Here is a 23,853-nt window from a genome sequence, read left to right as displayed (position 1 = left end):
GAAAATCCAAAAAAGAAGAAAAAGGATGGTTTCTCCACACTGAGAACTAGTCCAATAAGGTTCTAAAAAAAAGAATCTTGAGATTAGGCATAGAACGCTCATTGTCTTCAAAACACCTATTATTTCTTTCCTTCCAAATACACCACATCAAATAATGAGGAACAACCATCCATATATCTCCATTGCGATGGCGACCAAATTGACCTTGCCAGCAAGCAAAAAGCTCAACAACAGACATTGGCATAACCCAACAAACTCCAAATAAACCAAAAATCATATCCCACAATTCCAGAGCAACCGGACAATGAAGGAATAGATGGTCAACGATTTCACTGTTACACTTGCACATATAACACCAATCCAAAATGCAAACCTTTCTTTTCCTTAAATTGTCAATTGTCAAACATTTCCCCAAGGCAGCGGTCCAAACAAAGAAAGCCACTCTAGAGGGAATCTTCTACTTCCAAATGCTTTTCCAAGGGAAAAACTGATCACTGTGGCCAACTAGAAGATGGTAGTACGCACTAACCATAAACCCCTTACTCTTACAAGGAAGCCAACATCTCTTGTCCTCCCCTATCCCCCGTATAGGAGTGCTATAAATGGTATTTATGAAGCAACAGAAAGCTTCCAATTCCCGATTATGAACATCCCTACAAAAATGCATCTCCCAATGAAGGACTCCATTGGAGTACCTCATTAGATCAGCCACACTCGTCTCTTTGTTTCGACAGATGTTGATCCATTTATCAAGCCAAAACCGCACTTTTGATCCATCTCCAATTTCATACAGAAAAAACCGAGATAAAAAGGGCCACCCTCTTCTAATATTTTTCCACAAACTAACTCCATAAGGACCAGAGAAAGAGCTAGAACACCAACCACCCCAATCACAACCATACTTCGTCTTTATCACTTGACGCCATAGAGCATCACTTTCTTGCTCAAATCTCCATAACCACTTCCCTAATAAAGCTACATTGAAGGTTCTCAAGTTCCTAATCCCCAAACCACCTGAAGAGAGAGGAGTACAAACTTAGACCAATTAACAAGATGAAATTTGGGCTCATCCCCTAGGCCACCCCATAGAAAGTCCCTCTGAAGTCTTGCAATTCGGTTGGCCATTGAAGCAGGAATAGGGAATAAAGAAAGAAAATAAGTAGGAAGGTTAGAGAGAGTGCTTTTAATTAAAGTAACTCTATCTCCCTTGGATAAATATAACTTTTTCCAACCTGCTAATTTTCTTTCCATCTTCTCAAGAATTGGATTCCAAATTGTCTTGTCCTTGAATTTTGCCCCTAAAGGAAGACCCAAATATTTCAATGGAAGAGACCCTTGCTTATAGCCTAAGACAGCCACCAAAAGTTCAAAGTTATGAACTGCCCCCACAGCCACCAGTTCAGACTTACCCAAATTTACCTTCAAATCTGACACAGCCTCAAACCAAACGAGCACCATACGGAGAAACAGCATTTGATCAATATTAGCATCACAAAAAATTAGAGTATCATCATACAGGCCCTGGAATGTTTCAAATTGATGTTCATAATGGTTAACCAAAGAATTTTGGGCCCCCAAAATTCCCATCTCCAGGCTTCTGACTGCTATGAAAAAGATAAAGCTCTATATATCAGACCTTCACAGAAAAACAGTAATGAAATGAACTTATGGCTTTCCCTATTCCTAGTACTTTTTTTTATAAGAACAAATATATATTAATTAAAATGGGAGAAAAGAGCAGGTAAAAATAATGAGAAATCCAAAAGGACATAAAACTTTAAGCTCCCACAAAAGCTGAGCAAATAACAAAAACCAAACAACCCAATAGCACCAAAAGCCTATAAATTTTTTTTTCCAAAATTATAAATATATATAAAAAATAAAACGAAACAAAAAAACAAAGCTCAGGGAGGATGAAAATGTGCCAGAAGTTTGAAGTGATTTCAGCCCCTCCCTTGGCAAGAAAATCTGCCCCCTTATTTGCAATTAGAGCACCCAGGAACAGGTGACAATGTCTCTAACTTTGCACAAAATCCATATTAAGAATTTCTATATCTTCAATGTCAGCTGAGTCTTCTCCAGAATGCAAACATTAAAAGAATTTTTTTTCATAGGTCACCAAGAGCCCTTCTTGACATACCTTTGACAGCTTGACTTCAATGGAAATCCTTCACCTTTGGATAACAAAAGCATGAATTGCATCACCTTCAAGACTTCTAGAAGTTTCACCAGCTGCAATAATCCTGGGATTGCCTAAAGAGCAATCATGAAATTTATAACCTAAACAAGGGATCAAGTGCTCCAAAGGACTTTATTTGATCCTAATGGCCAGTAATTAGTTTTTTTTTTTTTGGGGGGGGGGGGGGGGGTGAACACTTCCAATCTCTTATGTTTAGAGAGTTAAGATTTGCTTTTTACACTCAATTTATGTAAAGGAGATAGAAGTTAGAGTAACTTTTGCTATCCTTTCTAATTTGGAATTTTTTATCATCCGAGCAGCCTTGCCCTTCTGCACTCACTGGATATTGCTAGATCAGGCTTTCACCCTTTACCTAAGATCACAGGCAGGCAGCTGAGAATTTAGGTTGAAGGTATGAACCAAAGGTGTGAAAAACATCTGAGTCCCACAAAAATACTGAGCCAAAAACAAGACTCTCTTTTAATGTCTTCTTCTAATGATGAGAAATGTAACATCAGCTATCTTATCTTCAACAGGACAGCGCCCACTTTTTGCCTCCAAATTCTCTAAATGACAACCAACACCATGCTTTTCTACCGTACCTTAATTCTCCTCCACCTAAAATTGGGGAAGTGGTCCTTTAAAGAGAGATGCCTGAGGATTACATCACTTATGCTGCCTGTAACAACTTATGCTCCATTGCCTAATCTATGGTGGAAGACACTTGGACAAGAATTTAAGGTCAAGAGGAGTAGACATTCAGGATACTTTGTAAGAGATAAAACAAAGAACAAAACATGTTGCTAATCATATTTAAATGAGGTACCAATGCTCCATATGAAGCTAGAGTATTTCCACAACAAGGGAACAATTAAAAATATCAAATGAAAATTAATTATTTACCTTTACTCTAGTCAGCTTTAGTAGTGCAGAGAATCTCATAGGCTGGACAGAATATTTTTCTCCATTGTCTAAGGCAAAGAGAAATGACGGATCAAGTAATTCACTGCAGGATTTTGCAAACAGAAAAAATAAAAAAGATTAGTTTAATAACTTATAGTGTTACAGGAGAATAAATCAAAGGTCAAAGGGAAAACCTCGCTGCCCAGCTCTTGTAGTATGTAAAAATAGTCTCACAAAGTTTTGAAACAAATATATCAAAACAATGATCCACCTGTGGAAAAAAAAAACATTACAATTCACTATTGTCAGTGCAAGCAGAAAGCTTATAAAATAGCTTGTAAGAACATTTATGGGATAGTGCATCTATATATATATAGGGTTTTACTAACATATGCCCTTAGAGCATACATTAATAAATCATTTTAAGAAACATTTTATGAGAAATTGAAAAAGCTGTAAAAAAAAGTTGGTAACTTTTCAATTTCCCATGAAAAGTTTCCTAAAATGGATGATTAATGTATGCCCTAAGGGCGTACATTAACCGGACTCATATATATATGTGTGTGTGTGTCTGTGTCAGTAACCATTATGAACAGTTCTATGAGATGCTTTAGTGCCTTATGTTTTATGCAATAAGAAAACCATACCAAACTAACGTGGCTTCAGTTAATCTGGTTATATAATATTTCAATAGGATCCATGAGTAAAATTATATTCTAAATGCAATTGATAACCCGGTCCATGAAAGTCAGAAGGACAACACTGACAATCCAACTTGATTGTACAATGTTTCAACTGAAAAAAAAATTAACTAGAGGAAATAAAAAGACAGAAAATTAAAAAGACATGAATATAGAAGTCTCATCAGTATAGCCGAGACTTCAGCATCAGTTTTCCTACGTTAGTTTCCCTTCAGTTAAATATACAGCTACCATTTAATTACTCAATATTCCTGGGCATGTCCTAGCTTATGTTGACATTTGTTTATTTAAGCAAGCATGTCCATATTCAACTTAATCTCCTTCTTTCTTTTCTTTTTCTTCTTCTCTTTTTTTGGCTTATGTTCAGAGCCACCTATTCTTTGATTCGTATTGATGTAAACTATTTAAATTTGGAAAAGGCTTTCCCAGAAAGTAAGGCTTGCGTGGTTGGAGAAAAATCCTCGTGTAAGTTTAAGATTAAGGTTACAGATTGTGAGAGAGTACCAAGAGGTATTGGTTTTTTTTAAAACTGTAGATCCTATATGATCCATATACCTTGTAGAAAAACAGGTCACTTAAAGGAGAAAGAAATTAATAAAAAACATGTAGAACCCAAACAACATGTCAAAGTACACAAATAATTGAAAAGTCCAATCATAAAACAAAAAATTAGAAATCCATCCCAAATTTAAAAAATTAATTCAGTTCGGACTTCACATACCTCAGCCTCAATTTCATCATAGAGGAAGCGTTGCTTCAGTACAACCAATGCTTGCTGAGCTGAATCATTATAGATGTCAAATGGCATAAGAGCACTCTCAAGAAGACCAGCATTCTGCGACTCAAGCAAATACTCCACCAGCATCCAGGGAAGAGAGCATTCAATGGGAAACTGCACATCAGAAACAAACAACTTTCCTTAAATCCAAGTTAGGGTGGACTGAAGGGGGGGAAAAAAAGGAGAAGAGAGAGCTACATCCAGGAAAAAAAAAAAAATATATATATATATATATATATAAAATAAAATTATTGTATCACCCCAGATTGTCTAGATTGTATTGGATTGGATTGTATAAATGTGTATTACGTTAGCCTGTGCTAAGTTCCACATTGGGTGTGTACTATGCCAATTTAGGTTATATAAATGATTATGAGGAGCTCCAATAGCGACTAGTTCTTTTGGGGTATAGAATAGCTGCGGCTAGCACTTTCTTTGAGTTATTACAAATGGTATCTGTTAGAATAATGGTTAAATAATAAAAAGCACCCCTTCCTAACAGCTTAAGTGTTTGGAACAAGTGTTAGTTTATCATAATATCAAAGTAAGTGGCCTTAAGTTCCAAATCATGTCCTCATTCTAACTCTCATTTAGAAAGTTAAGAGGGTGTTTGGTTTATAGACAAAACCATCACTCAAAACTCAATTTCCATCACCCAATTCTCAAAATCCATGGGCCCCACTACAATTCAGCTTGTTTGGTTTTGTTCCCATAACTCAATTCCCATCACCCAAAACTCAAAAAACTGAGTTTGAGTGATGAAAATTGAAAACAACATTTTGATGTTTTCCGATGATGAATTATGAGTTATGGTGGAATTTTTGTAAATTTATGCAAACAAGTGGGACCCACTCTCATGACTTGTCTCATCAAATCAGACCTCTCCTAAGGATCTAACCTGTGCTCTCTTTCCTGATCTCCTCTCATTCTGATCTCCTCCAAATTGTGTCTAATCCTTTGGGGTATAGAGTAGATGTTGCTAGCTTTTTTCTCAGTTCTTAACATTTACTATTGTCCAATTACAACATGAAAATAAAAATGAATATTCTAAACAAGTTTATGAGACATTAAAGAATTGGAAGGTGACTAAACAAAAAGCATGTGCGCTAAATAGAAGGTATGCAACCATATAGGTAGAAACAAACCCCATTCCATAGAATAAAAATACTTCTTGCCAACTAGGGGGGAGAGAGAGAGAGAGTTGTATAGAAAGTTGAGGTGCTATATGATATTAATTAGTTAGCTAGTCTTCATTAAATCATATAAATATTAAATTAGCAAGTCTAAGTACCATATCAAAAATATGCGTGTGTGTGTGTCAAAACCAATGTACTTCTTCCCAGATACAACACAGTTGTGTTGGCAGCAGTAAGAGAGCTATTAGTGAGGGTGTGGAATGTTCAAGAGACCATGCTTTGGAAAGTGGCAAGTGCTTTCAATTATGACCTTCCCAAAAAGAACAAAGGACATTTTCCCAGAAAAAATGTTCCATTATAAGGTAATTTTGACATAATAATTGATAATCAGACTTCATGAGTACATATCAGTTTGATATATACAAGAAGGTTAAATATTTAAACTGAAGGTTCATTTAAACTGTCTAGTTAGACTTTTAGTCATTCCAAAAAAAGATTTGAGTTCATCATACGCTATAATCTAGAAATGACCAGCATAATATCCCTTTTAGTAAGTCAAACTAACAAAGACACAAATATCTTAGTTTGAACCAAAAACATTAATCTAACCATTACGATGTATAAGTTATACCTGAATAACCCGAGAGGACTCCAAATAAAATTCTCTAAACCACAAGAAACCAAGATCGGACAAAGATGCAACCGTAGCTGTGATCATGACAACAGGTAAAAATTACCTATGTTACAGGTCATGAGGACAACTATTGCAAGAAGTAGAGTTGAGAAGAATACCTGTGTAGTCCAAAATATGGAGGAAAAAGCTAAGCTTGTAAAAAAAGGTTTCCAATTGTTTCAAATCATTAACAGGTATCTCAGACCCACTATTCCCAAAGAGCCCCCCTGGCTTCCTAAGGTTACCACCAGAGACCACCTCGTATATCAAGAACTGCAAGCAGTGGATCTACATAAAGAAAATGAATCTATCAATTCTTGCAACCTTCATCCAAATTATATGTATATTCATGTACAAATGTCCATCTAAAAAAGAGTTAGTATTATATGTATATTTATGCACATCTATCCATCAAAAAAGAATTCTTTGTGAGAAGGGGTACATCTAAGGAAGAAATATCACCATACCAGTTAGGTGGTCATCTGCAAGGAAATCTTTGTATATCTGGCCAAAATATACTAATTGAGAAAATCACGAATCTTAAGATATGCTTGTTCTAAATTTGAATATGTATGGATGAAATCCCAATCATTTGATAATAATATGGTTTAGACCGTATGACATAAAATTACCAAAAAGAATATGCTTTTTTTTTTTTGTGGGGGGGGGAGGGGGGGGGGGGGGATGGAATGTTAGAGCTTGCCATCTAATAAGGAACTCTTCTAGTGAAAACCAATACTTCCAACTTATTATCAAAACGTTGAGTGAGCGAAAAGGTTGAATTAGCAAGCAAGAAGATTTACTCGCACAAGATATATTTATCAGTCTTTCATCTTCTTCTTTTTTCCTGATTATTTTAAGTTGAGAATGTTCAGTGAAATTTGAAGATTTTGATAGAACTAAAGAAGGAAAGATAATTTCAAATACTTTGTTTACTTCTTTTTTGTCTGTTTTGAGATAAAGAATGTCAAAGCAAGAGAATTTTACAGCCTCTAAAAAGATAAAAGATACAATTATTTGGAAAAGTTTAAATGCCATAAGCAATACTACAATTGGGAAGTCAGTCACACCTTCAAGAAGCTTTGCCAACACAAGCTGTACTACCTGTCTCTCAAGGTTCATTTCCCCCAAACTCCCAACCCCTATAGTGTTCTTATTATTGATTCATATGAACTTGTGAATGATTTTATTCATTTTCCTCTCTATTTAATAAAATTACTCATTTTTCCTTTCATATGGCATATGAAAGAAGTTGTGCTAGATTTTATGGTTCACAGCCTTAAAAGTACATGCAGGAAAGAAGTTTTAAAACTGAGGAAAACCTGAGCCGCCGTTGGTGCAACTGGCCTTGGATAAAAGAAGTTCGATTTGCTTTCTTCACCCCCATGCTGTAAAGATTGTAACTCAGGTTCAGACTTGCTAGTATTTGCCATCCAGTCAGCTGAAAGGGTCCGCATATCGGATAGAATCCTGAGAGTTAGCAATTAGAAGAAACATATAACCAAGATTTAGACAGAAAACTTGATTAAAGTGGCTGGCAGCAGGTTTTGACAAGAATTAGCTACATACCTACATTTTCCAAACTACGTCATCACAAAGGTCAATGATCTATAGCTCAACTGACACTTCCCTCTCCCATAATAATAAGATGGAAGGTAAGGACATGGGTGCACACTGAGTGCAAGTGTTACTTACCAATTAAAAATAATAATGTCAATGTCATCACAAAGAATAGATTAATCAGATTATGGATAAAACAGTCAATTAAATCAAATGGTATCATAACCAAAGGCTCAAGCAAGACTTTGAATTCAATCAAGCATAGAGCTTCATATCAACATAAATAAATAAATAAATAAAGAACAGAATAGGGGAAAAATCATGATAAAGATTTCAATGAAAGAACGGTTTAAACATGATAATCATATGATTTACCATGCTGAAAATTATTAATAATTTTAATCTTAACATCATAAATTGATAAGACTTTAGTTTGGCTAATCACTTCAATGAACATTTCAATTTTGTGTGTTTGTTTATGCAAGGAGATCCAACGTCCATGTGCAGTCACACACCACCACATACACATTGGGTACTGGATACCCATTAAATGAATTAACAATTCACTTAAATTTCAGGTATTGTGAGTGCATATGCTGGCTAGTGCTACATGCACTTGTTTGGTATTCAAGATTAATCTGTGCATTCACAAAAACTAACTTCAAATCTTGAACATGTTTAAACTGATTCCATTCGATTAGATATTCTAAAGTTTCAGATTGTTTTACATCCTTTCCCACAAGCCTATCACAATATCATGAATGTTGGTGTGTGTTGTACGCATAGTTGTTAGATGATAGCATTGTTTTTCTCCTTTTGATAAGATGCATGAGGTTGTATTGCATTTCACATGCTTTGATTTTGCTGCAACAGAGAGTGCCATTTCTCACAAATTTCCATTCTCTTTCTACTTCAGTTCATGACTTCATGTGAGAGAAGATGTCACGAAATATAATCTCTTGGAACACCTAATCTAGGGATTCAAAGGTTGAGTCCAGGCAGAGACACATCTCTTCAATCAGGCACCTCCGTGCCTATATCATGCATCCTCTCCTCCAGTTTCAGAAATTTGGACAAAAATAGCAACAGAGATCTTCTAGAGAAAATAGCTTTTTGCTGCAATTCCCAAATCCTACCATCTTTAATCAATTTTCGGTAAAAGTTAAACAGGAATCATCCCTCCAGGTCACTTTATACCCCTACTGCTCAAGGTATTAAACAGTAATTCATATACCCCTACTGCTCAAGAAGCAAAACATAACTCTTAATTTGGAAACTTTATTGTGAATCACAATGACAAGTTGTTAGTGCCAACCCCATAAAAACCAAATTTAATGGGGGTCCATTTGTTGGAACATATCCAAAAATTGAATTAAGGACAAAAGGAAATTTTAGAAAAAAAATATGCCAATTGGAACTTTTGCAAAATGTGATTTTCTGTCATATATATGGGTTCAGTTTTTATTTATTTATTTTATGGCGTAGAAGAACTTCACTCAGATTAGTTAACATCGCAGGGCATACGTTACAACAATCTTCATTGTTAATTAGACTCCAACAAGCAACTGACCCATCAACCAAAACTAGTTACCAAGTAATTCAAGGGCTTTTCACCCTTACCGGGATAGGCAATTTATCATCGTGCCCAGGAGGAAATAAATGGGTTCAGTATTAGGTTACCAAACAATCATTTTCCATTCAAATTAGCAGGCTCCCACCCAAAAGTCACTTTTGGAGGCCAAAATGTGGAATCAAACATAACTATCCTACCATCATGCTCATCAAGTTTACAAACAACTTCCACGGCAAATATCAGTTTTTCATTTCAGGTCAAATTCCTGGAAAATAAGTTACAAAACTAAGTTATATGTTAGAAATATTTTATAAAAAAAATAAATGAATTGTAGTGAGTGTTAATAATATTTTTTTTAAATCTTTAGAGCTATCAATGGTTAACTCAAAATCATATATATAGTCAGACCAAAAGTAATCTAATATTATCCCCTATATATTAATAATGATAATAATTTTCATTGCTTATCAAAAAAATATGATAATATTTATTGTATCTTAATTGCATAACAATAATGATGCTAACAGACTTAACTTCTAAATGGAACATTAACAACAACAACAACAACAATAATAATAATAATAATAAATTCCCACCTTGAAAGATCCTTCTTCTTTCGAAAGGTAGTCCGCAACATAGTCGCCAATGTGTTTTGTACAAAATCTTGGACCTCAGCATGTATCGTTTCCCATAATGCATCAGCTACCAAAGTGTCGCACCGCTGCATCATTGATCCTACACTCTTTATGTAGCTAACAAGTTCAACCAGTGCTTTCCTTTCCTCTGCACTATAATTATAACGTACAACCTACAGGGAATGTAATAAAATGCCATTATCAAACAAAACATAATATTAAGATAGAAAACATGTATATAATCCACCACTACAGTGCTCAAATTTTTAAGTATTAATTTTTTATTGGAATAGTGCAAAAAGGGCATAGTACACATGGAATATACAAGAGATAAATAACCATCATCTAAACTAAAAAGATCAATCAACTCAACTAAAAAGATCATGTACATGGGGTCCCTGCATCTTACCTCAGCCTCCTGTTTGATCAACACCCCTACATCCTCTATTACCATGAACTCCACCAGCCGAACACAAGATCCGATGTATAGCGCAAGTTACAAGAAAGTCATTTCAAGGGTGTGGCCGTGGGCCCTATCACTGATGCATGATTAGACATGTAGGAACAGTAACTTAGACTTAGGAAACCACCCAAATACTGTAAGTGGGAGGACCCACGTATGTGCCAAAGATTTTGTATTTGGGGACAGACGGGAGAAAAGGGAGAGATTAGAACTTAGTATTTGGGGAGGGTGATCAAGGTCGGTCATCAAAGGGGGCTTCTTGGCTGTGAGCTATCCTCCTCAGATATATACATTTCGAGCAAGCAAATGTTATATCGCTACCAAAAGCCACCAACCATATGCCAATCTGCTTTCGGATTTCCCATTGTGGGTATACCCAAGAAAACGTACAAATAAGTTGGGCCTCAAATTGTCCACTATTAGAAATTTGTCTAATGTCATTGTCCATATTGCAAAACCCACTCTTGTTGGAACTGTGACCTTCCAAATGATCTTCCAAAGGAAAGAAGGGCATCCATTTGAGTTTAAAACTTTGTGGAAAGTTTAAACGTTGAATGGTCGTCTTTAAAAGGATTTCAACACAATTTTTCCTCTACCCTCCCAACTTTGGTGGAGTAGAGAATATCAAGAAAAGAAAAAAGAGACTCCAGCTCCCAACCTTGCATTGATTCTAATAACATTGATACCTTTTATTTTTGTTTTATTTTTTATTTGGAACAAGGAAACTTTATTAGAAAAAAGGAATATAATAAGATTGATATCTCAATTGAAGTAACAATTAGAAGGCAGTGAGAGGAGGAAAAAGAAACAGCAATACAGCTTGCCAGCGAGTAAAAATGTTTCCTAGGGTGTGATAAAAATTGACTAAGCACTCAAGCAGATATAAAAAGTTCAGCCACAGAGCTTAACTACAAGTCTTGGTCACAATGTGCGGGGCCTTTATACAGCATGATATCCATTATAAGAGTAAGAGTAATGGTGACAACCCTTTACACAATAAACCAAAAAAAAAAAAAAAAAAAAGCAATAGAAACCAAGGAAACCTCAAACGAAAATAAGAAGAAAGCAATAGCTAACAATTCAAAAAATGAAATAATAGACAAAATTTTAACCATCTGTGCTAAGATACCGATATGTTACTTCAGTGAGGCTGAGGATCAGAAAAAATTGTGGAAAGCCAAAAGAAATTTCTGTTACAGATCAACCGGAAAAATAGAAGGAAAAAACATAAAAGACATAATACCTTTTCATAGTCAGAAAATGATGCCGAAGTCTCATGTGATTCCAAAGGAACTGGATCCTTGCATGGACGAGAAAATTTCCATGCACATTGTTCCCAAATGCGTGCAGTCCATCTGCTTAAAAGTTGAAAACCTTCAACAATTACATCATACATGCTTCCCTTGACTTCTTTGCTCCACTCAATATCAGCACTGTCAGTTGACTTTAACAACAATAGCTGTACAAACAAAAATAAAGAGAAAAGATATGAAATTTAAAGACATATACAGCTGGGACAGAAAAATAACACATATAACATATCTGTAAGTAAAGAATTTCCTTTGGAGGGGTCAGCACCTGATTCATTGATGAAGCAAAACGAATTGTGAAATCATCATGTTCAGCACGGATTGCTCCAATGTGATTGATGATCAGATAATGTCTCTGATAAGTAAATTATGTCAAGGTTTCACTAAAAATACAATGGAAGTACAGGTATTGTGCAGAAGTTCATATTTTTCTTTATTGTTAAGTTATACATGTGCCTAGTGGGTTTTTAACTCATGACCTCACCCACCGCCCACTCTTCTGGGAGGATGAAGTTCCATTTGATGGCATTTTGTACATAAGTTTGTAAATGTTTTAGAAGCAAACGGTAAAGTACCATAATATATTTCCTTGCACCATCCTAAGCACAATTTTAACACTCCCTTTAATAAATGGGGCCCAATAGGTGGGATTTTGAACATTTTTAAATGGAGTCAAGGTTCAAACTCATGATCTTCTATCCTGATACCATAATAAATTATTGATTTTCACAAAAGCCTAAGTAGTAAGAAATTAAATGAAATTTCACAATAAAGTACATACATGATTTTAAAATTGAAAAATGATGCCCAAGAAAAAGAAAAATAAATAAAGCATATAAATACGCCACATGGAAAATATTTAAACAAAGTTATGAGTAGATTAGTTTCAACACAATGAATTAAGATTGATGAGGAGGCAACTAATCTAAACCCCACATATTAATAGTCAGGGAGGTAAGGAGTCAGACAAAACCATAGGTTTATAAATCCCCACCCCAAACTATTTACTCTCAAAACGGCCAGAAGGTACATATTAGTTCCATAATTCCTACTTTTCTATCAACAATTAAGGAAGTAGCAAATGCAAACAATTTTTTTTTTTTTTAAATTAGTAAATGCAAACAAAATTATCACACCCCAAAATCTGAGACCTGTAGTTATACACATAAGCAAGCTTATCAAAGCACCACAAAGGCGAGGAACAGTCCTCAATGTTGTTTACTTTGTTGGTCATTATTCTGTTCATAATCCCATTGTACTTAAAAGTTGAAAGAGAGGGGAATGCAACTAAAATATTTTTTCAAGCTGGCCAAACTGGGACTCCAGCTTCATATGTTTGCATTAATAGTACTAACAAGAGAGGGGGTAGGAGGAAAAAAAAAACCAACAGGAACCAACATTATTTTCTTACATATATAAGAAGTTGCAGCAAAAAGTTCATTAGAAAAGCAGTAGATAAGCATCCATTGGTGAATTTAACCACACACACACATACATGCATATATATGACAAAAGAAAAAAAAGGATATTCTTGTGCCTCACGGGGTGGAAGCTCATGAGGTGCTGGAAGAGTGAGAAGACGTGCTTGGGAAGAAAACTTTTGAAAGTACATTGATAATTCTTTCAAGATTGCAGCAGGAGAAAGATGAAGATCTGGAAATGCAGGAATTACTGGATCATTCTGCCAAGAAAACAGACAAATTAATGCAAGCTTCTTATTCAATTCTACCAAAACAAATGTAAAGAAAGAGATATATGCTTCTTGTTGCTTCTTCACTCATTGACATTTAAATCATTTTACATAACAGCAATACCTTAAATATATTGATCAGTCTGTTGATTTTCACCCTCTTGTACAAAGACTCACTGTCTTTCTCTGATGATGTTGCTAAAACAACAAGAACAGGCAAAACACGTAGAAGAATGTGCCGCTCTGGAAACAGAAGTGCAAAATCCAACTCCAATGACTCAACCGCAAAGACTATGAGAACTTGAAGAATGTCTTCCACGCTATCTCAGGTTAAGGAACTTTATAGGTAATAAAATGAATTATCATCATTTACACACACACACAAAAGTTGTAAGTTACACTTGCATCTAGTGTGTCTTGAACCCAAAACCTCCCCTCCCACCTTGCCCTTAGAAGGGACTGGAAGCCTACGTCTCATTGGCATCATCATATATATGTGTTATGGACAATATAAGGCAGTAGACATTCAAAGTTCTAAAATGTTTACCAGCATATGTAAAACATGTATCAATTTAACTATCAAACAAGGAAAATATAACCACTCCAGGTATCATATAGATTTTTCCACAGTAGTCAATATATCAAAAATAATAGTAACATAGACAGGATACTTGTTGACACGGAACATCTCAACATGCAAGTTCAATAAGATAGCCCACCTTGTACTTAAGAAAATCTGCAACAAATAGTAAGAAGATAATTGTAATCAATCCACTAGCAGAATGGCACAATATCAATTGTGAATGTAAAACCAACACCCCCCCCCCCCCCCCCTGGCGTGGGTTAGAAAAAAGAAAAAAAAAAGAAGAAGAAAAGGTTCCCAAACAAAAACAACCATACATTAAATTCTAAATTCATCTTGTATCTACATGTAAAGAAACAAAGGGAACCACACTCACACACCTGTAAATCATCTAACTCCTCCCTCATTGAATCAGTGTCTTGCCACTGAATGCTGACTTGTGTGAATGTCCTGAATATTCAGAAATAAATTGAATGCTGACTTGTGTGAAAATTCAGTTAAAAAATTTTAAGAAATAAACTGCTAATAATTGTGGAGAAATTTTATCTAAGGGGTTAATAAATTAATAGCAAAACTTGTTTTCTTTCTGATAAGTAACATAATTTTATTTGAAAGAAGAACTACTTCAAATACACAAATGTGCCCTAAGTGATTACAATCTAAGATTCTAAAGAACTAAAAATTCTAGATAGAAGGATGCAAGGATACTAACCAAAGTAGTCATTCAGTCATACCTTCCTTCAACTAAATTACTAAAGAACGTGATTTGGGGGTTCAACCCCATCAAAAGTTCAATTCCTCCTCTCATTCTCCATAATACACATAATGGTAGCACTTTCCATATCTTGGAACTTGTGTTCCAGCAACCGTTGTAGTCTTTGGCATAAACAAAGCTACCCAGAATAAAGCAAACACAACTAACCAAATATTCGGCCACTTAACAGTGAAGTAAAAGGTGTTTCATTGACTCAATCTTGTCATTTTATGAATTTTTATTTTTCAGTTTTGTTTCATTTTCTTGTTAACTCCACAGGCTTGTAAAGAAGTAGTATAATGGCCTTTTTGAGTGCTTGCCAAAAATCCAAACTTTGCTTTGGGGAGAATTTCTTGTAAGTATATTTAGAAATTTTAAACTGAATAATTGGGGCATCAAATTCTATTACAAGGACTAAGCCTGGGCTACAATAATGTTTCATTGACATTGAGGCCGATCTTACTTAAGCTATATCTTGTATTCCTAAGCATGAAAAAATTCAAATTCAGTATTATCCTAAGCATAAATTTATTAAAAATAATAATAATAATATAATAAGGAATACATTAGGTGTTCCAAATATTTTCTAAAAATTCCGCTGGAGGTTAACAGAATGTCTATACAAAAATGCTAATGGGAACAAGAATGAGAATAATGTCTACAGTTGGTCTTTAATAGCTTTAAGTTCAGTTTCATTCTTTAAAGTACAATTGCAAGATCCTGTTGGATTTTCTATATATGTGTGTGTGCTGCTTGGCATTCCTAATCCTATATTATTGGGAGTCCACAACTTTCGACCAGCAAAGCCAACTATGAAGTGCTTGCCAGGGGTGGAATCTTTCTTTAGTTTTATGCTAAGGAAACTCTAGGTGTGACTACTTTTGGCTTCCTCTTGTTCTTCTTTTCTTTTGATTGGTACATCACACACACAGACACCCAATGAGTCTTGAAACCATGATAGACTTTCTCTTGCTATCCTTATTCATTTTTTATTTTTTATTTTGTTTGATAAATAACATAAGAATATTATTAATAATAGAAAGATTGCCAAACCGAGTACATTGGGGATGTACTATGGGGGCACAAATCAAGAAACAAAAGAACAACGATCAAGAAAAATAGAAAAAGAAGAACAAGAAAAGTGAGAAAAGACCACACTTCTAGTGACTCTATTCCTTTTTTCCTTAGCTCTCTTTTTCTCTGTAATTAATGCTTTTTTGTTTTTCTTTTTGTTTCTTCTCATTTTTGTACTTTTGTTTTGCTGGTGTTTTTTTGGCATCTAGCAGTTTTTTGAATATATTTTTCTTACCTATCAAAAAAAAAAGAATGTTCACAACCCTCAAAACTTCTAACATTCCTTCCACGCCAAATGCACCAAATCAAGCAATGAGGCACTAATTTCCAAACATCAATGTGACGATGTCGTGCAAACTTTCCTTGCCAAGCCTTAAACAACTCAAGAACAGTATTAGGCATAACCCATTGAATACCAAACAAGCAGAAAACCAAAGACCACAACTCCCAAGCTATGGAGCAATGAAGTAGAAGATGATCCACAGACTCCCCACACCTCTTACACATATAGCACCAGTCAAGCACTATCACTCGTCTTTTACGAAGGTTGTCTGTTGTTAAGATCTTACCTAAGGAAGAAGACCAAGAAAAGCAAGCCACCCTAGGAGGAACCTTTGATTGCCATATCATTCTCCATGGAAAGGAAACAAGAGTAGGAGGGTAGAAGGAGCTATAATAACCTCTAACCTCAAAACCTCTATTCCTTGCAAGCTTCCAACGAACCTTATCTGGGCCAAACCCCCTCACAGTCGAAGAATAGACCAACCCCATAAACCGGTCAAAGGCTTCTTCTTCCCAATCTTGTGGTGGTGACGAAATTGCACCACAAGATTGGGAAGAAGAAGCCTAGGAGATGAAACCAAGATATAGTAGCCTAGGATGACGAAATAGTATGTAAACCCACTTCAAGGAGCCTAGGAGATGAAACCAAGATATAGCAAAATAATATAGACCAAAGATGATTTCCATACCTCTTATACCAAGAGAAATCATTAGGTATGCTTGCTTTGGCATTTTTGAGATGATCAAGTTGCACCAAGACATCAAGTAACTTCAACATGGACCTAAAATAGAGAAAGATGTCTTAAGGGGATAGCTACTAGCCATCATCACTTGAAATGAGGTAGTATCAAAAACAGAAAAATGAGGCATCAGTTCCAGACCAAAAATTAATATATAAATAAATAAAACGGACCAGAGATGAGTGATTGTTGGGCCATTTATGCGGCGCTCAGGCCTAGAAAAGCGTTGCATATCAGCAGCTAACTGCATCACAAAACAACTATAATCGGAACTGGAAGTTTGACTCAAGCTTAAAAACAGAAAACAAAAGAGTAAACAATAGCTCATACTTTTGATGCAGCTGATGCTTGCCATCGTTGAATTTCACGCAAACGACTCATCTCCAAGTCCAAAACTTGATACGTTTCCAGATACAAGTCAGCTTGACTTTGCTTCATAGAATCAGGAAGCTGCCAATATACGGTTTTGTTTATAAATTATCATAATCCCACAAGCCTATGCATATGGAAGAGGATAAATTTAATTTTTATTCTATATTTTAACACTCTGCGTCTTAATGAGTGGGATCCAACACACAGATTTATTAACTTAAATAGAAGGTATAGAGTAAAGACAGATACAAAATCAATACCACCTGCACTGCAAATATGATAAATTACTAACAATCCTAAAAGCCTAAGCTGATATTTATCATTCAATGCATATTCCAACTATACAGCAGTCCTTGGGCCATGATAAAGTATATAAGTGACTGAAAATATACAAACTAGGAACTTCATTCATTTTGAAATACCAGATTTTTGTGAAAATGTAAAAGAACTTCAAGTTCAAACAGACGGGAAGGTTCTTTCTTTTTTGGACAGACACAGACCTGCCGGGTATAAATTCAACCAAATTGTATGTTACACATTCCCAGTACCCATACATTTTTCATGTCAAGTCCAATACTAATACCTCACATACTTTAGAATGACCATGTTACATAGACTGTCCCTCACTTCCCTAAAAGATAATTTATTATTCCGAGTTCATCAAGCCACAATAGCCTGTCCACAAGGCTTGAGATCATCTTCAATATCAGATTAAAGTATGTATTTTAACTCATAAGACTCCAGCAGTCCCATATAAGAATAGACCAAACAAAAACCATCTTAGGGTCTGATGAATATCTTATGAGGCCAGACTGTATTGAAACTTTGTATATCTGATCCCATAGACCCATACCCTCTACACACTGTACAAACAGCAAAACCTGAGATTGGCGCCTTGAACTCATCAACGTTCTTAGAGAAAGAAACAGGACTCAGCTTATCATGTTTAGAATCCTAAGTAACTGCCTAGCTTAGTTAATTCTGCATGACATAAATGCAATAAAAAAAAATAGATAAAAATAATGACCCATTTTTGTGCGAAGGGCAATGTAAGTTGATCATATAACAACTGCATTATTGTCTTATTATTGGCTTGATATTAGTCTTACTATTGTGCATGGAAATTTTTTTTTTTTTTTTTTTAAAAGCCATGATAGAATATATATATATATATATATACACACACACACACACAATGCTGAAAATCAGTATATTTATTATGCAAGGATGGAATAAAACTAAGCCCCAAAAAAAAGAATGTCACAGAGCCAAAGGCATTGGGTCCAAATCCTACTTTGAACTTGTGACTACCAAAAAAAGTTTTATCCTTTTTTTTAATAATGATATGACTGAGAATTTTGACATACATAGGGCTCTCTTTTCAAGTAAAGAACAGGTGATTATCTTTTATCAACAACCATGTAACTTTGTTATTAAAAAAATTCAACCAAATTTCCAGTATCTATATAACTAATAGGCGCTAGTCAGCATACAGTTCTGATTTAAAAGCAGAGAAGGCATGCTATTTTCCATTGTGAACCTCAAAAAGATTGTCCGTGCCTAACAAGAGGGCCAGTAAAATTTTCATGCATTGGGGCAGTGTAGGTGTGCCTCACGGCCTCACCTCAATATATGTCGAGGCATGCAATTTTAGAAACTGTGATATGAATAATATACGCAACAATGTGTATGCACACACTCATATATACACATAAATACATACCACAACAACAACAACTAAATTTTTAGGGGTCGGCTATGAATTCTCAACATATTAGTCAAGTTAAGCCGTACACACATTTATATATATAAAAGCATAAAGGACTAGTTTTAGATAAATGATTGCAGGCACAGTTCTCTATATAATGCTAATTAGCAACAATGACCATGCATACACTTGATGTCCAGAAGAAAAAAAAAAAAAAAAAAAAGGAGTGTTACAAACTAAACCCAAAACTGACCTGAGGAAGCGCTTTGACACAACTGCGATATGTATAAAGCACAGATGCCATATCCTTCCCCTCTTGGATAAGGACATTCTGCACATCTTACAGAGTCACCATCTCATAAAATGACAATAGTAGAAAAATTCTAAAGAATGAATCAAATTGTAATTATAGACTTCAACTTGCATTTACATCTGACATTTAAACATCCCAATTTTCTGAAAAGAAGATAAATTCTTAGACAATAACTTCTATGCTTTCAAAAGACAGCAAATTGAGAAAACAAGAAGTGCATACCAGCTGATTGAGAGCTTTTGTGTCCTCTGATAAAGATAGGCGATATGCAGAAACATCACTGTACTCTACAAAAGGAAGCATTTTTTAATTACAGTTCAAACCATACTATGCCCCCAGAAACACACAAACACATGTTTGTGCAGGCACCTGCCTCTGTGTGTGTGTGTGTGTGTTCTAACCATGCTATGTCCCTAGACACATACATTGATCAAAGAATAACAATAAGCTGTGAAAAGAGGATCTTTCCAAAATAAAAAAATAAAAAAAATTCCTGGAGGAAACCCATTTTGAGCTCTCCGAACAATTATCCTTGCATTCAAACATGCACTTATTCCTTTCCAACCAAATGCTCCTCATCACACACAGGAACACTGCCCTCCAAGCAATAGTATTCTGTCCCTACCACAACTCCTCACTGAGAACTCTAACAGACTCACAGACATGCCCCTCAGAACTACTTCCCAAGTCCAAAAAAAAATTCTCCAATCCTCTGCTTCCAAAATCATAAAAGGCATAGCACTGCTCATATGTTCCACATAGAAAACAAGAACCTCTACTCAAAATCCTATCCTGAGCAGAAAGCATTTTTGAACCGAATAAAATCTTGTTTTGGCCCTGGGGAACCAAAAAAGTTCCTGACAGGAGGGCCCTTTCCGTACCGTTAGACTTCAAAGAAAACCCACCCCCAAACAGCAACTCAAATAATTGTCTTTAACTATCATGTCATGGACAAATTCAGAGGAACATCCATCCTTAATTCTAACAAACTTTCAGTTCTCACCATTGGGAAATTCCACCCATGACTATCTACAGAAACCCAGCAGCATGCAAAATTTGCCTCTGAAGCGCATATAAAAAAACCCAAGTGGCCTTCAAATATGACAACAAAACCTGTTATAAACTTATATATCATCACTACTCCAAATCCAACCAAACAGAACTATTTTTTGTAACCAAGAAGAAATGAGCTTCAGTATAACTCTGTTCCAGACCACCAATCTTCTGAAGCCCAAATTGCTCTTCCTTAGGCACACACAAATAACTTCTGTATTACTTCAAGCAGTGTCCAGATTCATGTTTGTGGCATTTTACTCATCAAATGAGGGAGGAGAGGGAGTCTTCTATTCTTCTTCAATCAATGGAACCAAGTAACAAGTCAAAACCCAGATTCAACTTGTTAATACCAAAATATCAATAAGTACCCTCACTACCTTGAAACCCAATAAGTTCATTATCTGACCTTTTATATGAAGCCCTACCCCTAGCAAAGAAGATTAGCAAACCAAATGCCAAAGCTAGTCAATTGATGAGACAGTCTCAATATCCATAGATGGCAAAGACAACTTAACATCTATAAATAATAATAATAATAACAACAACATTAACAGATGAGAACTTCTATCCAGCCATTGACATTCTGTGAAAATTTGCACTTATTTTTTTTTTTTGCCACCTTTCCCCATTTTCTTTTCCTTTGGAGCACAGGAGAGGGGGAGAGTAAACAACAAATTTCATTTTGTATAATAATAGTCACATACATTCTTTTTTTCATTTTTCATCACCTTTTTGTTAACTAGTCTCTTGGGGTACACTTAAGTGACTCCACAAATCCCTCATGAGAGAAGAGATTCAAGAGAAGGACAAAATCTGGATAGTGAGGAAAGAGATTCAGAGAATTTTTTTTTTTATATATAAAAGATAGTAGCATGTTTTCATTAATAGGAAGAGGCCTAATGCTAACCACTACAATGTAACGTAGGAAAAGAAATGTGGACATACATCCTGCCATAGTAGAAATGTGTGCTTGTGCGTGTGGAGAGAGATAGAGCTTGGAGGTGTTAGCTAAAAAAGAGGTACAGTGATGTCACGTTAATATTTAATTATATAGCAATATTTTGATAAGTAATATTATTTTATTCTATTTTATGTAATTATTCATTCTATTTTAAGTAATTATTAAAATTCTATTTTACTTCATTATTAATAGTTTTTTAAAAAAAGAAATTCTATGGACTATTAATTATTAGGTTTTTTTTTTATAAGATTATTAATTATTCTTATAACGTTTCTCAAAAAAAAAAAAAAAGGTTATTCTTATAAAAAAAAAAAAATTAAATGGCTAAAATTGGTGAGACAAATTTTTTCTTCTCTAAGATACCTTTAATTTAAACCTTTTTCCCCCCTTCCCCTTCCCCCTTTATCTCTCCCTCATTTTCTCTTTACCTCACTTTTCTCTCTCCCTTACTTGCTTATATAATTTTTTTTTGGGACTTAAGCTCTATATTTTGTACTTTTCTTTTACGATTTGATAAAATGTCTATATATTACAGCATTTAACCCTTCTATTTTTTTTTTTAATTGAAACCATATGACATATTTAATTATTTAATAATTTTGATATCAATGATTTTCCTACACACCATGATTATTAACAATTAGAGGGTTGGCCATCTATGACATATTATAGCCACATTACATATTTGACAACTTTCTTATAATTGTTCCATTTTTCACGCAATAGTAAACAAGGATGATTTTCCCAGAATTTCTTGCGTAAGAAATTTTTTATAAAAGCTATCAGAGAATTTGTTATCATTACACACCATCAAATATATAAACCAAATTTCTATCCCCCCCACCCCCCCCCCCCCCCCCCCAAAAAAAAAAAAAAATATATATATATATATATATATATATATTCCTCCATTTTCCAAATATAGAAGCTTTCTAAATACCAAGGCCCATAAAAGTAAAATGATCAAGTTAAAAAAATAAATAAAAAATCGCAATGACACAAATTACAAATCTTTAATCCTTATTGACTATTAGCACAGATCCAGGAAAATGAAGTTGAACCGCAATTGGCAAGCGAAAACCCAAATTGGGAGTTAAACAAGGTTTTCCCTCAATTACAACAAAATTGGACGCACCCTACAGATTTGAACTTATTATTCACTATTTTGAGAGACAATCATACTAGGTTCCACCATTCGTGTAAAAAAAGAGACTATTGCTTCAAAAATTCACAAAAAAATTGCAAAGCATCCTAAAATTTTTTGTTTCTCAAAAAAAAGAAAAAAGAAAATCTCACTCTTCCATAAAGAAACATAAACCACCAAAACTGTTCTAAAGAATTCATACCAATTGGACTCTCAGTGGCACCTCTCTCAGTTGACACCCAAAGCCCTGGTCCTTGCACCTCTGGTTGCTCATCCTACACAATTACAAAAGAAACCACATTATACAATTTTCTTTAATTTTTTTCTCAGTTTATACTGAACATTAAAGATTGCTTAAGAGTAGATCGAAATAGAGAAATTTAAGAGAAGTAGAAAATATATGATTGTTATGTTATACCTCAAGTGAGAATGTGGAGAGGGCAGCAATGGCTTCCTCAACAGGGACAGCCATGAAGCTTTTTGTGATTTAGGAAAGTTATAAAAGATGGTTCGGCCAAATCTGGAGAAATCAAAATTTAGGAAAGTATTGCATTTTGGTTTGGTAAGAAAATTGGAGAGAGAGAGATTTTGGAGGAGCGAGTGAGAAAGTGAGTGAATGGAGTCTTGAATTTTGATTCTTGACGACTCACGCTTCGTTCTTTAATGGTTCGGTTATAGACTTTTAGTGGTGCCTGAATCTAGAGTTGGTAAGAATAAGATTACCCAATCTAATTTTATTGCATAGCTCTTTCAATTTTCAAACTAATTTAAACCTTCGGATTCATTAAAAATATAAATATAAAAGAAGAAAAAAAAAGAAAAAAGAAGAAGTAATTAACCTTTCTAAGCTTCTTACTTTTTTATGTAACAAGTATTTTGGATATAGTTTCATTTAAGTTTTAAGTTTTAGCTTTTAAGTGTTAACTTTTATGCATAGTTTTTTAAAACCTTATTAATTCTTTTATGATCAGTTGAATTAAGGGAGTCTCAAGTGTATTATTTTGAATCTAATTAAGTAATTTGTATATAACTATATAGTATGCGTTTAAATACTGTTTATTTTGCTGAAAACTGAAAAAAAAATTGAGAGAATCTTTTTTTTTGTTTTTTCGTTCAAATAGCCGCACGACCATCCTAGCTAACTAGTGCGCTAAGTTGAAAATTGAAAATTTATTACTTAAAACACTATAACAAAATATTTTTTATTATTCAAATTTAAAATAATTTTTATTACTCAAATTTACTGTTTACATGCAATTTGCACT

At 34.6% G+C, this 23,853-nt stretch overlaps 1 protein-coding gene across 2 annotated transcripts in view; it reads right to left on the bottom strand.

The window, feature by feature from the left end:
* Positions 1 to 23,303, bottom strand: part of LOC126717636 (protein PIR) — a 32,997-nt gene extending 9,694 nt beyond the window's left edge. The window contains exons 1-20 of one of the 2 annotated variants that reach the window (XR_007652681.1): positions 23,007 to 23,303; positions 22,791 to 22,863; positions 19,650 to 19,714; positions 19,368 to 19,445; positions 17,365 to 17,484; positions 17,208 to 17,278; positions 16,984 to 17,076; positions 14,565 to 14,634; positions 14,273 to 14,337; positions 13,726 to 13,921; positions 13,441 to 13,592; positions 12,180 to 12,273; positions 11,845 to 12,060; positions 10,100 to 10,311; positions 7,693 to 7,840; positions 6,490 to 6,658; positions 6,329 to 6,405; positions 4,505 to 4,675; positions 3,277 to 3,353; positions 3,083 to 3,185 (exon numbers count right to left, since the gene is read on the bottom strand). Coding sequence is in view for 1 of the 2 variants with exons in the window: in XM_050419468.1 (XP_050275425.1) it covers positions 3,083 to 3,185; positions 3,277 to 3,353; positions 4,505 to 4,675; positions 6,329 to 6,405; positions 6,490 to 6,658; positions 7,693 to 7,840; positions 10,100 to 10,311; positions 11,845 to 12,060; positions 12,180 to 12,273; positions 13,441 to 13,592; positions 13,726 to 13,921; positions 14,273 to 14,337; positions 14,565 to 14,634; positions 16,984 to 17,076; positions 17,208 to 17,278; positions 17,365 to 17,484; positions 19,368 to 19,445; positions 19,650 to 19,714; positions 22,791 to 22,863; positions 23,007 to 23,060 (2,304 nt within the window). In the remaining variant the exon portion in view is untranslated. The remainder of the gene's footprint in view (positions 1 to 3,082; positions 3,186 to 3,276; positions 3,354 to 4,504; positions 4,676 to 6,328; positions 6,406 to 6,489; positions 6,659 to 7,692; positions 7,841 to 10,099; positions 10,312 to 11,844; positions 12,061 to 12,179; positions 12,274 to 13,440; positions 13,593 to 13,725; positions 13,922 to 14,272; positions 14,338 to 14,564; positions 14,635 to 16,983; positions 17,077 to 17,207; positions 17,279 to 17,364; positions 17,485 to 19,367; positions 19,446 to 19,649; positions 19,715 to 22,790; positions 22,864 to 23,006) is intronic. The other variant, XM_050419468.1, reaches the window with a different exon arrangement.
* Positions 23,304 to 23,853: the final 550 nt, after the last annotated feature.

The sequence above is a fragment of the Quercus robur genome, chromosome 3 (genome assembly GCF_932294415.1).
Source record: "Quercus robur chromosome 3, dhQueRobu3.1, whole genome shotgun sequence".
Lineage (NCBI taxonomy): Eukaryota > Viridiplantae > Streptophyta > Magnoliopsida > Fagales > Fagaceae > Quercus > Quercus robur.
The sequence above is the reverse complement of the archived record's forward strand: the minus strand, read 5'-3'. Positions and strand labels throughout refer to the sequence as shown.